The 15,569-nt window shown below is 41.6% G+C and overlaps 1 protein-coding gene across 1 annotated transcript; it reads right to left on the bottom strand.

Moving 5' to 3' along the window:
• Nucleotides 1–5,862: 5,862 nt before the first annotated feature.
• Nucleotides 5,863–10,445, bottom strand: ednrba (endothelin receptor Ba). The gene is made up of 7 exons (XM_070918543.1): nt 10,022–10,445; nt 9,007–9,119; nt 8,079–8,283; nt 7,306–7,455; nt 6,793–6,926; nt 6,551–6,659; nt 5,863–5,997 (listed from the first exon to the last, which is right to left on the bottom strand). Exons 1-7 carry the CDS (start codon nt 10,433–10,435, stop codon nt 5,863–5,865), a joined length of 1,260 nt encoding a protein of 419 aa, XP_070774644.1. The 5' UTR covers nt 10,436–10,445.
• Nucleotides 10,446–15,569: the final 5,124 nt, after the last annotated feature.

Below are 15,569 nucleotides of genomic sequence, written 5' to 3'. Positions count from 1 at the left end.
TAAATGTGTTCTTTGCTGCTGTAAGAGTTTTATTTAGCCACATTGAAGAGCATGAGATGATCTATGAGCAGAAGCTGATGCAGATTCTTACAAAACAGGCGTGAAGAAGAGAATAGAAGTGTTTTATTTATGAATGTTATGGTTGCTTATTAATTAAGAAATTAGGTTTTGAGGATTCTGTCAAACGTGTTCAAGGAACAGCATGTTTTTAAATTATTAGTTTACCTTTCATCTGACATAGTATACATCTCATATCAGTGTGTGGCGTTGGACTGAATAAATCAAGCCTCCCCTTCATTCCTTCATTTTTCCCCCTCACTTCTGCAATAGCAGGCAGCTTCAAGAATGTGCTGGTTTGGCTCAAAAATAAGGTTAACTCCCATAAAGTACCAGAGCAGGGGTTTATTATTACAATGTGTGTGTGTGTGTGTGTGTGTGTGTGTGTGTGTGTGTGTGTGTGTGTGTGTGTGTGTGAGGGAGAGGGAGGGTGGTATTGTTACTTAGAAATGATTGATTGTCTGCAAGTCATCCAAGGGACCCCAAACTGAAGTACAATCACAAAATAATCACAAACAAGTCATAATTCAGTTTTTATTCAGTGTTGTTTATTCAGTTGAAATTCACTTGTGTTGAACTGAAACAATTAGGGACTGTATGAAAATTATTAGAGGGGGAGAGGGGCAGGATATTGTAATTTTTATTTGGCTGAAGGTGGGGTAGTCTGACTTTTTAGGGAGAGCAGGGGAGGGTCTTTTTCTTTTTCATTTGCGTGGTGGTTGATAAAGGTGTGCTCTGCAGGGGACTACAGTTCTGTCTCTGTATCAGGGGTTTATTTACTAATTAGCTGATCGACAGAAAATGTATCTGCAACAGTTTTTATAATCGATTGTCATTTTGTATGGGCAAGCTCGTGAAATGTAAGTATTTAGTTGTTGTAGCCCTAATGCTATGTGTCTGTTATACAGTATGAGTGTGGCTTTATTTTCACACATTTACCAGATGTAGGCTACATGATGACAACTGTCATGATTGCAGCATTTGGCTCCAACCGACCTGCGCGGCGTATCTGTGTCTGATAAAGCAGTGTTTGTCTTGTACTCTGGCCCCGTAAATTTGTCATTGCATTGTCAGACAAGCAATAAAGGGGAGGGACTTTGACAGTGTAGGACTGCGACACAAAGTTTGAATATCCCTGATGTAGAACTGGGGGGGAAAGAGATGAAAGAAATGCCTCCGTGTCCATGGAACGTCAGTCTGATGAATTCCTTCTGCTGGCCACGTCTGCTTACCTTCTGCTGCTTCTACTGCTGCACCGTGTGTGTGTTTGTGTGTGTGTGTGTGTGTGTGTGTGTGTGTGTGTGTGTGTGTGTGTGTGTGTGTGTGTGTGTGTGTGTGTGTGTGTGTGTGTGTGTGTGTGTGTGTGTGTGTGTTGTCTACGCATGTGTTCAAGTGTGCGACATTTGTACATCTGTGAAAGTGAGTGATGAGTTGCGTTCTTGTGTCATTCATCAACCATTCCTTGAAGTGTGAGACCAATGATGTGAGACCAAACATAGCATATCGAATTAAACAAATATGCAGAGAGTGTACGCACACACTCGCATGCATATGGACCTCAGTGTTAACACACACTCACTGATACAGAGACTCCAGCTCACATACCTTTTGTTTTGTGTTCTCACAGGCAGCATGAGGGTCTTAGTTTGAGCTTGGTTCAACATTTTTCCCTTGAAGTATTTCCATGGCTGAACTACACACACAGACACACACACTTTGACACTCATAATGAAAGCATGTTTTCTTTGTTCTTCCCAAATGTTAGCAGAAGCCATGCCAGACTGAAAGCTCTCCTCCTTGTGCTATCAATCCAGAATAAATATTCAAAAACTGAGAAGAAAGCCAGCAAGTCTTATATATCAAGAGCTGTGCATATGCTTTTAAATTATTACATTTCTGTCAGACGCAGCGTGAGATCAAAAGGCAGGAGGGAGAGCCAAAGAAGGTAGAAGGAGGTCTCAAATGCTGCTGTTTGCCATGCAGGACTATTCAGTGTGCACCGAAAGGTCAAGGAAAGGAGCAAGCGCTGCCTCCAAAATATTTGAACGTTAAGTCAAACGTCATTTTCACACAATCGCTGCTAATTGTTTTTGAATGCAGTTTGCTGGCACAAATTTCCGGAGCATTCTGTGTAAATAAGCAAAATGATGGATCGTCGGGATAGACAAACATGAAAGAATCTTCACCCTACAACCCCTTGAGACCCTGAACCCGAAACTATTGTGTTTCAGCGCTTTATGCTGGCTTCTAAAACTGTGGGGAGGAGAGGACAAAGTGTGCGTGTATGTGGTGTCCAAATGTACTGCACGTACTGTATGTGTGTGTGTGTGTGTCTGTATGTACTGAGAAGGACTTACAGCCCCAGTGCTCCACCCAGAGTTCAACACAAGTTTTTGGCATCAATCTGCTGCAGGTTATCACTATTATCTGGCTCCTAATAGCGATAAAACTCTCGATGTGGAGAGTTTTCCTGCTCTAAGTTGTCCTCCATTAATTGTGCTGCAGCCTAGATAGAATCTGGTCTATGTACACAGGAGCAGTGAGAGTAAAATAGGGATAGACTGAAATGCCTCCTTCCAAGGGAATAGTTTCACATTTCTTTCTACAATTTGATGAGAAGATTGATACCACTCTCATGTCAGAGTGTGGTGTCAATCTTCTCGTGTAATTCTTGGCTAGAAAGCAAATAAGCGCATATATCCCAAAGTGTCAAACTACTCCTTTAATGCAAGTTGAACTACTGAATCTTTTAAGTGTTGGTATAAACTCCATGATAACAAGATGTCATCAGTTGACAACAGATGACACCAGTTCTTACTGCATGTTGAATTACCATAAATCAAGGCTGTCTGAGTTTATTTGACTTATTGATGGACAATGCCAGTATCCACAAGCAGATACCTCACTTCAACTGTTGGGTGTAGAAAAGCAGATCATTTAGGGAGGAATGTACTGAATGTGATTTCTTTCACTTGGGGCTGCTCACAGCACCGATGGGTTTGATTTAATGTCAAACCACATTGAATTGTTTGAAACCATAGTGGAAGAACATAGGCAGAGGGGTTATGGGGAGGAGTGGAGGCAGGAATGCAGAGAGAAAAAGAAGGGAAAACAGGGAAAAAGAAGAGAGAGAGAGAGTGAAGGCAAGGAGAGCAGATGAAGAGATGAGTCAAGGAGGGGTGGTGAGAGATCACAGGACAGAGAGCTTCTTTGACGGCTAATGTGACATGCGTGACACTGGTTTAGCCTGAAGGAACATTCCCAGGTCGGAGTGCTGTGTGTGTGTGTGTGTGTGTGTGTGTGTGTGTGTGTGTGTGTGTGTGTGTGTGTGTGTGTGTGTGTGTGTGTGTGTGTGTGTGTGTGTGTGTGTGTGTGTGTGTCTGGAGTGAAAAATAGGGAGATCACAGTAATGTTCTGTGTTAGCGTTCGCCATCACATGATGCTGCCTGCCGTTACACTTAAATCAAACACACACAAACACGCACAGAGTCAGGCCACAATAACAGACAAAGCTATAACATTCACGGTCAAGTCAATTTTATTTATATAGCCCAATATTACCAATCACAGTTTGCCTCAAGGGGCTTTACAATCTGTAGAGTTTACAACACCCTCTGTCCTTACACCCTCGATTTGAATGAGGAAAAACTCCCCCAAAAAACCCGTTTTAACAGGGAAAAAATGGAAGAGACCTCAGGAAGCACAACAGAGAGTCAGACTGTCGGATGTCAGCAGGAAGATTATTCCAGAGAAAAGGGGGCACAATAGGAGAAGGCCCTGCAGCCAGCTGACTTCTAATTCTGTGGACACGCAGAAGCCCAGTACTGAGATCGGGGAGCACGGGATGCAACATTAGGTTTAAAGCAACATTATGCAAGAATTGGTGTTTTATGCGACTTAGCGCCTCTGCAGTGTTCGGAATGCAGTTCACCCTCATGGACAGCTGTACATGCGCATTTGTTGACAAGCTGCAGGATTTGGATTTGGTGGGCTGACTTGGCTTATGATCAAAAACTAGCGGGTCCACAATTTTGCTAACACAGCCAAACACCAAGCAAGTGCAACAACACAAGACACAGCTAACCAGCTAATATTACTTACTAGTCCAAAAGCAAGAAGGCGTCTGCAACCTTTTATTTAACAAAGCTCTGGCCAACGACTTGCTCGGTCACTCTCTCTGTTTCTTTCTCGTCTTAGCTTCCTCCGTCAACGCCCTCTTCAGTTTCTTTGCCTCTGCCATGATGTCCGTACTGAGAATACCAAGCTAGACCCATGTGTGACGCAGTGCTGTAAAGCGTTCCACACTTCTCGCAGGAGATGGGTTAGCATTAGGCTAAACCCAAGTTACTTAGTGCATGAACAGGCGTTAGGAGCGCAGAGTGGGAATGAAAGAGGCGCCATCGATGTCCATCAAAATGATTTTGAAGCTGTTATTTTAAGGTAAAATAGTTGCATAATGTTGCCTTAATTAGAAGCTAAAATTGTAGTAGTGCGTGGGAGGCCAGACAACAAAACGTTGCAGTAATCCAATCTAGATGAAACAAAGGCATGAATTAGGATTTCTACACCAGCCAAGGCCAGGAAGGACCTAATCTTAGCTATGTTGCGTAAGTGGAAAAAGGCGATCTTGGTGATTCCTTTTAATGTGCTGATCAAAAGAGAGGGTAATCGTAACACCAAGACTCTTGGCTGTCGAACTTTGAGAGATCACACAGTTGTTTGAGAGTTACTGTTACATGATCAAGCTGGTGTCTAAGTCGAGCAGAGCCAGTGACCTGCATCTCAGTATCATCAGAATTTAGACTCAGGAAATGACATGACATCCAGGATTTCACAGCAGATAAACAGTCATAAAAGATTATGACTGCGTGCCTCAACAGATAATGGCTAGAAAATTGAAAAAGTACACAACTGACTAGTTTCTTATTTATTATATTTATCATATTATTTATTGCAAAAAGAAACCCCTACCTCTTGTCATACCAGCTAAGGTAAGGAGTCGGATTAGATAATGTGGCGCAAATACAGTCACGAAACACATGAAGCCTTAAGAACAGGCCCAATATTAAACAGTATAATACAATAGCTGAATGGTCACACAGCTGAAATCACTATCTGACCCCCTAAACATCAGTAGTTCAATAACTAGCGGGGGAATGACAGAGACAGCGACAATACATTTAAAGGCTATAATGTAATAAGTGATAAATGCTCAATACATACACACACATATTAAAGGAAATATGTAACAAAATAAACAAATCTCAAACAAGAGCATTAGATTCACTGTTTAAACTCTTCCAAGCCACTGCAGTGTGTGGTGGCACACGTCGTCCATACAATGATGAACTCAGTGCCAAAGTAACATTCACTATCCAGGCCGCGAGCCTGATGAGCTGTCTCTGCTAATCGACCCTTGATCCCACCCCCCCATTTTTACATAACACTTGTGCTGAACTTCGCCCTTGCTCGGTTCCCGATGTTTGGTGTTATTAACACCAATTTGTCGGCTTCACAGGTCTCACACTTCTATCCAAGAATACAGCTTTTGAAGTGTATGTTTCTTCTTAGACTGCGGCCCATAATGGCAAGTGTTCAGAGTTTTAAGTTAGAGGGAGTTTCATCTCAGTGAGGGCTGATTTCCAAAAGCACGTCTGATAAAAGTCGGAGGACACTTCATATAATGTTGGCAATAATGGGCGCGTATCCACATTCAGTTGTCCCAACTTCAATTTTAGCTTTTAGTTTAGTTTAGTTTTTGTTTTTGTCATCATATCTCCTCCTTTCACACTTCCAGGTCCCTCCTCAGGCTGTAGTAGATTTGTTGGTCATGCGGGAGTTGCTCTGGTCGGAGGCTCGTTCTGTGGCTTTCAGCTTCATGCACAACTGCTTCTCATCCATCAGCATCTCCGCCGGTAGGCACCAGCAGCACAGGCAGGACTGGGGGAGGAAGAAAAGTGGTCGGAGAGATTGTGAGGCGCAGGCTGAGAGAGAGAATAACGTACAGTTTTCAAAGCTTGGTAAAAGAAAGAAGCAGGCGATTCCTTCTTTGTTTTCGTTGTTGCCTTAAAGGTAGCTCGGAATAGTTTGAAATAAAAAAATATGCATATTCACTTTCTTGCCCAGATACCACTCTCATGTCTATCCATTCAATGTGAACTGGAGCCAGCAGTCAGTTAGCTTAGCTTAGCATAAGTAGTTAGTACGCCTGGCCAAGAAACGGTGACATAACTCCCCGGACAACCACAATCTGTTGTCTTTAGTTTTTGATAGGGATAATACAAATGAGATGTAACATGTTAATTAGCAATCTTTAGAGGCGTAAGCAGGGTTTTTTTTAATGATATGGAAATGAGAGTGGTATTAATCCTCTCACCTAACTTTCAACAAGAAAGCAAATGTGTAGTTCCCAGAATGTCAAACTATTTCTTTGAGATATTGTCACTTTGAGATATTGCACGTGGCATATTCTTTCTAAGTTACGTTGTCTTACCCTGAAGCAGTTCTTGAAGCGCTTGCTGACCATGTAGAGGGCGATTGGGTTGATGCAGGAGTTGACAGATGCCATGTTGATGCCAATGTAGTCCAACACCAAAAAGAAACTAAAAGGGTTACAGAGACACATTAGTCTTCTACCTCTCCTTTCCTGGAGGGGGATTCATTTTTCTACTGAATTATCTAGTCTATTCTGTCCTCCAGTATTTCTTTTTGTGCGACATGTATTTTCTTCCGTACCTGAGCAGTTCGCAGCGGTTTGGATCTTTCTCATCGTAGATGGTGAGCTTCAGGATACGGCTGAGGTGGAGAGGCAGCCAGCACAGAGCGAAGACCAGAACCAGGCAGAACACTGTCTTAGCCACCTCCCTTCGCTGAACACACACACACACACACACACACACACACACACACACACACACACACACACACACACACACATAAATCACTGTATAGTAACAGATTGTACTGGCAGTCTTGGCCCAGAAAGGGCCATGGTGAAATGTGGGCACAAAGGAGTTTTTTGTAAATCAAAACAAATTAAAAAAAGACATAACTGCATGTTTTACAGCTTTAATAGGACACACTTGTGAATGTATAAATGGTCTTGTGTCAAGTTTTAAAACGTTCCAGTTTTGTGTTTGCCCTTCCACTAAATTAGAAACATGTCATTTTAACTCTTAACACTCAATACGAAGACAGCCAGTAATCAATAACAAAATGGGCTAAATAAGATGAAAGCCACCATCGAACCTGTTTGAGGTGATCACTGAGAGCAATCTGGACACCGTTCTTCTTCCTCAGCATCTCACAGGTCATCAGGGTGTAGAAAATAGCAGTGCAGGCCAACGGCAGGCAGAAATATACACTGAACAGCCACCAGTCCTTCGCCGATTTATAAAACTAAACAGAGAAAAATGGGAGAAGAGTACCGGATTATGCACAAACATCTGTACGAGAGAGTTTAAGGGTTAAAGGTGAAACATGTCAAAAGTAAATTTATTGGAACGTATCCCCGGTCTGACCCGGACCGGAGTGAGGGACTCAAGGGTGTGTCTCAAATTCAGACTTGTTGACTTGCATTTAAAAATCAATTCATCAAAGGACCTTAGTGGAATTAAACTGTTCATTGTTGTTATTTTAAGGTTGATGGAAGACACATGAACACACACACACATATACACACGCAGGCAGACGCTGCATCATATTCTGTCAGCCCAGAGAGCGATAACTCCTGTGATATACCCTCTTTTTCATTGTCTGTAAACTCTGTCTAACCCTTATCTAGCCAGGAAGCTTTCACAGTATGACTGTGAGGACACTCTTATGTTAAGTATGCACATATACTCCTGTAAGAGTCAGGATGTGTGCCAATATGCACATCTGCATCTCCGTGTGTGTCTGTATGTGTTTGTATGTGTCAGTATATGTGCATGTGCAAGTTCGCAGAGTGCACAGCTGTGTCAACACGCATTTGTCTCCCCACTGACACACAGAACTTCAGAGGCATATAATTCACAGCTCACCCTCATAAAGCCAGGTTTCTGTATGGGATGCAGCAAACAGATCCTCAAGTGTTCTCCTTTGTAGTCCATGGTGATCATGTCGAAGGCTATGGCCTCTGGTACAGCCAGCATGATGGATAATATCCAGATGAGCGCTATCTCGATAGCCATCCATTTTGGAACGCCGATGCCTTTGATACGGCTCCACGAGGCCACGGCACGATACCTGGAAGGTCCAACATGTGCAGTCAGCTAACCAACAAGTAAACATTAGTTAAAGGAATAGTTTGACGTTTTGCTGAGAGTTAGCTGAGAAGGTTGATACTACTGTCCTGTTTGTACTGCAAATGTGTCTAGAGCCTTCAGCCAGTTAGCTTAAATGAGCTAACCAGCACCTCTAAAGCTCACCAATGTGCTGTTTTTACTTTCTGGTTTTTGTACCAATTAAACAAACAAGATACAATGTGTGAATTAATGTGATATTTTACTTTTGGACCGAACCAGGCAAGCTGTTTTGCCCTACTTCCTGTCTTTGTGCTAAGCTAAGCTAACCGTCTCCTGGCCGTAGCTTCATATTTACCATACAGACATGAGAGTGGTATCAATCTTATCATCTAACTCTCAGCAAGAAAGCAAATAAGTGTATTTTCCAAAATGTTACAGTATTCTTTTAAAAATGTCATCTTTTAGTGGAAGTTTAACGGTGCTGTCTGGCTAAGTGTCAAAAACCTTAACAGGATTAATAATTCTGAGATATTGAGTATCACGTGTCCCTCTCTCATCCCAACTGACAAAACTGAAACGTGCATTCTTGTTGCAAGGAGGTCAAAAGTCATTGCTCTGACAATGTTTCTGTCATTTCGGACTGTTGACGTAGTGTTAGGAAGATAGGAGCTAATGTGATAGGAAGGGAGAGTTTGGGTTCTCCATTTGTTGTGGCCGTGTTTACCTGTCAATACTCAAAGCGCACAGGCTCAGCACTGTGATCCCCACCGAGGCTTTCTGGACAAACGGCACCAGTTTGCACAGAGTCACCCCGAAAGGCCAGTCCTCCGCCAGGAGCTGGAGAGAGACAGAGAGAGAGAGAGAGAGAGAGAGAGAGAGTGTTGATGTCTGAGTTAAACCATGAGAAGGAGTAAAGCAAATTGTTGTTTTCTCCCAGTCTCAGGCATCCAACGTTGACCAGATATGCGTGAACCTGAACTTATTGGTTTCTGTGAACATCCAGAGCTTTTTTTTTTTTTCTCCTTGTCAGGTTTAATGTTTTTGCTCTTTTCTTGGAAACAAAGTGAGGCCTCTTTTTGACCTCAAGGCACCATAACCCAGAGAGGCACAGTAGCTCTTGGAGAACAACAAAACTCTGCTAAACCTGTACAATATGGGACTTCATGTCTGGAATGTGAGTGCAGATCAATTGGAATCATATGTGGCCCTGGATCTCCTCATACCACCCTGTCTCTCCTGTCTCTGCTCTGGTATGCAACTGTGTCCAGTTGTTTTGACATGCTTGCCCCCTTACCCAAATATACAGATACTTTGGCCCCTTCTCTCTCTCTCTCTCTCTCTCTCTCTCTCTCTCTCTCACACACACACACTCACACACACACAGAGCCCAACAGATAATAACATGCCAGAGACACAAGGGGATATTGAGGGGCTCAGAATCCAGTAAAGTAATAACATGTAAGAACTACTTGGAAGCTCCTTTTCAAGAGTGTGTATGTGCATGCTTGTGTGTGCGTATGTTAGGAAAGGGTGTGTGTGTAACGGATTTAGTCAACTATGCAGCAAAATATTTGCATATGACCTGAAAAAGATTGTAATTGTAATAAACTGTAAGGGGGTATTATGACCAAAAAGAGTGCAACAAAAAAACACTGAAAAGCTAAGGGAGTTTTGAATTGACTGGAAACTGTTGTTAATCTGCTAAAAAGATCACTCTAAACATATATGTTATAGCTCACCTTGTAAACATTAATGGGAATACCGATGATGATGTGCAGCAGGTCTCCGAGTGCCAGGCTGCCAATCAGGATGTTCGGCCCGTTACGCATGCACTTATTCTTGTAGATGATTCTTAGCAGAGTAGAATTACCAATAATACCCACAACAAACACCAAGCAGGAGACCACTGTATTGATGTACTTGAAGGTGTCTCTGATTTCCGTTGGTCCAGTGCACATGGGGGGTAGCCGGCGGCGGGGCATGGTGATGTTGGGCCTCACCGGACCCTGCACGTCTCTCTCTACAAGCCCAAGTCTCTGGGTAACAGTCAGAGGGTCTGGGGGCATTTGTTTCTTTGGCTCCAGCTGCCCGCTGGCTACAAGGATGTGACCCGCCAAGAAGAGTAACTTCAAGCAGAGGAGATGAGTCTTCATCCTGGAGTTCCGTTGTCAATATGGCTTTCATCCAACAAAGCTTCGACTGATCCTCTTTGAGCGCGACTGGAACACAAATTACAAGAGAGTACTGTATTCAGGCCTGTTATCTGACTACAGGAATATTATTATTAACCATATGAAAAACAAACAACCTCAATGTCTCAATCAGCTGTCATCTCTATATAAACTCACTAAAAACTCACCATTAAGGTCTGCAGGCACACCCTGCAGAAACATAGGAGTCACATAATAGTCATTTCTAGCTTAGGGACTGTGCACAAATGATTTGGGGGAGTGAGGGGGGGTCAAAAAGGGGAAGAATTGTAAAATATTATTTTGGCTGAAGATAAGGTAGTGTGACGTTTTTTTTAGAGATTAGGGAAGGATCTTTTATTTTCATTTTTATGATGTCAGCTTTCCTTTGCAACAAAGTTAAAAGTTTTAAACCTGTTTTTACAAATGTTTGTGTCTAAATGACTAATAGTTACCAAATGCTTTGGAATTGGTAGATCGACCTCAGCCGGCAGCCGGGAACAGGCTGCAATGACTAGAACTTAATTTTTCAGGGCAATTGGACCAATTCCAAAACTCTGGGTAACTATTAGTCATGTGGGCCCAGATTAAAAACACCAGAATTACCCTTTAATAGTTACATGAATAGTTACATCAAAAAGAAAACGTTCACTGGCGACACTGGTGCACCTTTCCATGTGCAGTGGAGTTACAGTTCTGTCTCTGTAACAGGGTTTTATTAATATATATATATTATACACACATTAGATATATATTATATACATTAGAAGTTCAGTTAAGAGCTTGTATTATTTTGACATTTTGTGGGGAGTTCAAAGAAAACAATAACCCCGGGGAGGGCGTTTATTTTTTATTTTTTTTACAAACAGAAACATAAGGTTCGGCCCCCCTCACCACCCAATAATTTTCATACAGTCTATACAGCCTCAATCAGTCAATGTTCTCTAGTCACCGCTGTTTAAGCTTGTACTCACCCAATGTCTAACTGAGGTAGAAATCCTCCAATATGTGTGCCTCTTAGATCAAACTTCCCCAGTAACTCTCAAGCTCTCAGGACAGAGAAAAGTTCCCTAAGCGGATGGTTGTTGTTCCTGCATTGACAGTCCAGTCATCTCCAACAGCGGCTGTCCTCTCTGTTACTGGTGTCGAAGTGAAAAAGCTCCAGATGTGTGTTCCAGAGGCTTCAGTCAGCTCCTCGCATAGTTCACTCCTCTCCAGTACTCGCTGCTCAGTCTCAGTGTACACAGACTCAAGAGTTGATCCCTGCCCTTCAACCCCTACTCTTCTTATGTAGAGGAGGGGCCGGAGGAAGACAGAGGATGGCAGGAAGGGTGTTCACAAATTATTCAGTATTCAACAGAATGCCCTCATTTTAATGGATGGAACTGGGTAAAATCGTAGTTCAGTTTGTTAGGAGTTATACTATGTTTTTGGTACTCAGTGATGAGTTTATAGTGCCTCTATTTTTATGGTATATTTTATCCCCTAATGACATCAGCCATATTCCTGATCATTGCTATTTTATTTGTCCTATTAAATTGTTTTTAGTTTTTCCCTATTGTTGTCCTCTTTTGTAACGTAAACCATGCAAACAAAAGTGATATTGAACCATTTCCTTTAATCTACATCCACAACAATCATATCACTTGGATGTTATTAGGCTGTCAGTGTGCATTCAAATTGTAGATAATCATGTTTGCCAGGCTGTTACTCATTGTAAGAGAAGTCACATTAAGAAAATGCAGAGGATACAGTAGTCCTTCCCTGCTGCATGAACCCTATCATCTGTCAAACTTGGTTTAAGTAAATTGTTATCAGCACTTAACTTTTTAGAATGAAATATTTATTTGTCCACCACTTTAGCATATAAAGCTGTAATGCACAGCTACAGCTAAGCTAGCGGCTCTTTGACTTCGGAACAGCACTGCTAAAGCTAAATGCTAATGTCAGCATGCTAGCATGGTGATGTTTAGCAGGTTTAATGTTTACCATATTCACCACCTTAGCGTGTTGGCATGCTAACATTTGCTAATTACCACTAAAGATAGTGGAAGTGCTTTATTGTGGCGCTAGAGGAAAAGTCAGGGGATCACCAAAGTCGGATACATCCTCTGAGGACCATGAATGTCTGTACAAAGTTTATGCCAATCCACCCAATATTTTTCGAGATGTTTCAGTTGAGACCAAAGTGATGGACCGACCGACAGACCGACGTTGCCATCTCTAGAGCCATGCTGCTAGCATGCCTAAAAACAAAGATAGTGACAGTATGTTTTTGTGGATCACAGATTCACTATATGAGTTTACCTAAAGCAAGAAAACTCCTAACATTTAGTAGTCAGAGCATGTTACAGGTGCTTTATGTCACATTTTTAAACATGAACAAATGTATTTCAGTGTTAGCTGAGCTAGCTTCTATTTCAAACCCATGGTGTTGTTTGTACGTCTCAAAATAAAATCATGTTTCCCATGAAAATCCTTTGACTGCTGTCACAGAGGGGGTATTTCTCTTTTCTCTCTTTTACTCCTCTTTACCCCGGTGTCACTCCACGTGTATCTGTGTTCTATCTTTGACTTTACTGATGAGGATAAACATGTTGGAAGTGATTTCGCTGTCAACCTTTCACTTCTTCCACTCTGCATTCTAAAGCAAAAGATCTCATGATACACTATGTGAAATGCAGTTTACAAGACAGTAAGTGCTAGCAGTCTTTCGTGAGTCTCTTTGCTTTACGTTCAGACTGCTATCATGACATTAATGTTATGTAAAAACATTTTTGTTACTTTACAATAATGACCTGAGGTGTGTCTCTTGTACAGTCTGGACCACACCTGTATTGGCCCAGCGTTGAGCCTCCCCGCGAGGCTCAGATTTTCTGAGAAGAGTTACACTCAGTCCAGATGGCCATCAGCACCAGATGTGGTTCTCTGTTGATAGATTACCATCTGAGTGGAGCCTTAAGAACTTCTATTAGGTATACTGTATGTTTTTCTACTGTTTGTCTGCTGCCTGTGCACTTCAGCAAATATGATAAATTTAGCGACAGTACAAAAAAATATTAGAGCACTGGAGGGGGTCAGAAAAGGGAATGAGTATTGTAATTAATTATTGAAGAATTATTGTACGTTTTTCCGCTATAAACCACTTCTACCCCAAGAGCTTAATAAACCGTCATGTACCTTCATGATGCATGTAAAGTGACCAACCTCAACAGTAAAATCCTATAGTACAGTACCACATTAATGCAACAGTAATAATAATTTAATAAAACACTCACGGGGGCAATGCTATATGTAATTTTTATATATTGTCTATTTATATCTATATATCTATATATATATAGATATATAGATATATTGTTGTTATCAGAATGGCCTTTGTCAGACACCGTCAGGTGAAAACAACTGAGCCATATCCATGACTACTGGACAAACTCACACACTGATGAAGGCCAAGAGATACAAGAGGCCAAAAAAGTTGGAGTGGAGCATGTGCTTAGAATTTATTTGTCTATGTCCAAGGTCAATATCGGACCTCTGTTTGGATTGGTTGGATGACAGAATAGAGAGCTGAGTGATAACCTGTAACTGGAAACATCTGAGCTCATACAGCCTCTTCCTCTTCTCAAGAACTGAGTTTGGTAACAGACTAATGATGGTCAGATGACTGAGATGTCTGCCTTATCACTTTTTCACTTGAGCTTTTTTTTGTGCCATGTAAGCATCTTGTGTAAGTTAGATGTGTGTTTATAAGTACGGGCAGCTGAGTGCATATAATTTCCACTCTATCACGTATTAATTATATTCAGTTTATTTATCCCTCCAGTTTTTAAGATTCACAGACTATTTAGATCCCACAGCTCATCAAAAACTTTCCCTCATGCCGTTTCGTCCTTCAACAACATTATCACCATTTCAAAATGCGTGCTCCCTTTTCTGTTTGCTGCTGCTTGCAGCGATGTTCATATTTGAAACTGTGAAATGTTCTACATGCCATGTGATGGCAAAGCTATCACAATATCACGCCTAAAATGTGAGGAGCAGTAGGCGAGCCTTGTGAGTTGGGAGACAGTCCTCTGGCTCAGGTTCAAGCCCCCGAGGCAACAAGCGTCGAACACTGAAACCCTACATGGCTCTGTAACTTGGGTCTGTAACGAAGAGAGAAATGTTCTTTCTTGGGAATAATTAACATGAATTTCATCACATTAAAAAAAAAAAAAAAACTCCCACCAAATTCCAAAGAAAAAAAGGGAATATTTACAAGATTTGAAGTGAGAGGTGAAGAATTTGGGCAAACTTAACTTTACAAGGGAAACAAACAAAAAAACAAATATATTTTGCTGTTAATAATGTAACCTGATACTGTAAATAAACAAAGACAGCTAGCAGTAAACACATCCTCAACAGCTTTTTTGAATATTTGACATACTGTATATCTTCCGGCATCAAGACCTCAGTTTTACATCCTCAAGAAAAGTGTTGGGCAGTAATGCATTACTGAATAATGTGCTTACTTTTTTCAGTAATGAGGAGTGTAAGGGATTACAATGTGAAATTCAGTAATTACATTACAGTTACAAATCCCGGCAGTGCTCCGACAATTTCTTTGCCGTCTTACTGGTAGTTTGATATCAGTTTGGAGGTGTGGGGACAGTAACTCCAAGTTGTCTTGTTTGCATGTTACATGTTGTGTCTGTGCTGTCTAACGTTACCCACGGCCAACGCTATATTCAGGAATCACCTGGTTTAGTTTACAATTGGAGGCAGAGGGACTTCATGCAGTCACTGGGGCTAATGTTAAACTAGCTGTTGATGGTCAGTAAATACCTCCAAACCATCGGCTGGCTGCTTGTTAAACCACAACGTCTCATTTTCTTTCTTATTACATGTTAAATACGTAAGATGTAACATGTGGAGGCTTTGAAGGTGTTTAAAAGACGAAGCTGGGCCGAGTAAAAAAAGTAAAGTGAGGAGAACTACTAACTAATGAGTAATGTGTAATTTTATCGGTTGTGACTCCACTCGTTCGTGGCCTTTTACTTTGAAAGACGCCCTGACATCGATGTGTATCAATTAGCTGTCACTCAAACTCATGTTT

This window comes from Enoplosus armatus, chromosome 14 (assembly GCF_043641665.1).
Source record: "Enoplosus armatus isolate fEnoArm2 chromosome 14, fEnoArm2.hap1, whole genome shotgun sequence".
Taxonomy (NCBI): Eukaryota; Metazoa; Chordata; class Actinopteri; order Centrarchiformes; family Enoplosidae; genus Enoplosus; species Enoplosus armatus.
The sequence above is the reverse complement of the archived record's forward strand: the minus strand, read 5'-3'. Positions and strand labels throughout refer to the sequence as shown.

Excerpts from the sequence above, each read along its gene's own strand:
- ednrba (XM_070918543.1), bottom strand. The coding sequence starts at position 10,435 with ATGAAGACTCATCTCCTCTGCTTGAAGTTACTCTTCTTGGCGGGTCAC. Across the intron at positions 8,284-9,006 it reads TGCGCTTTGAGTATTGACAG|GTATCGTGCCGTGGCCTCGT; the intron begins GTAAACACGGCC and ends TGGACCTTCCAG. Across the intron at positions 6,660-6,792 it reads AACCGCTGCGAACTGCTCAG|TTTCTTTTTGGTGTTGGACT; the intron begins GTACGGAAGAAA and ends TAACCCTTTTAG.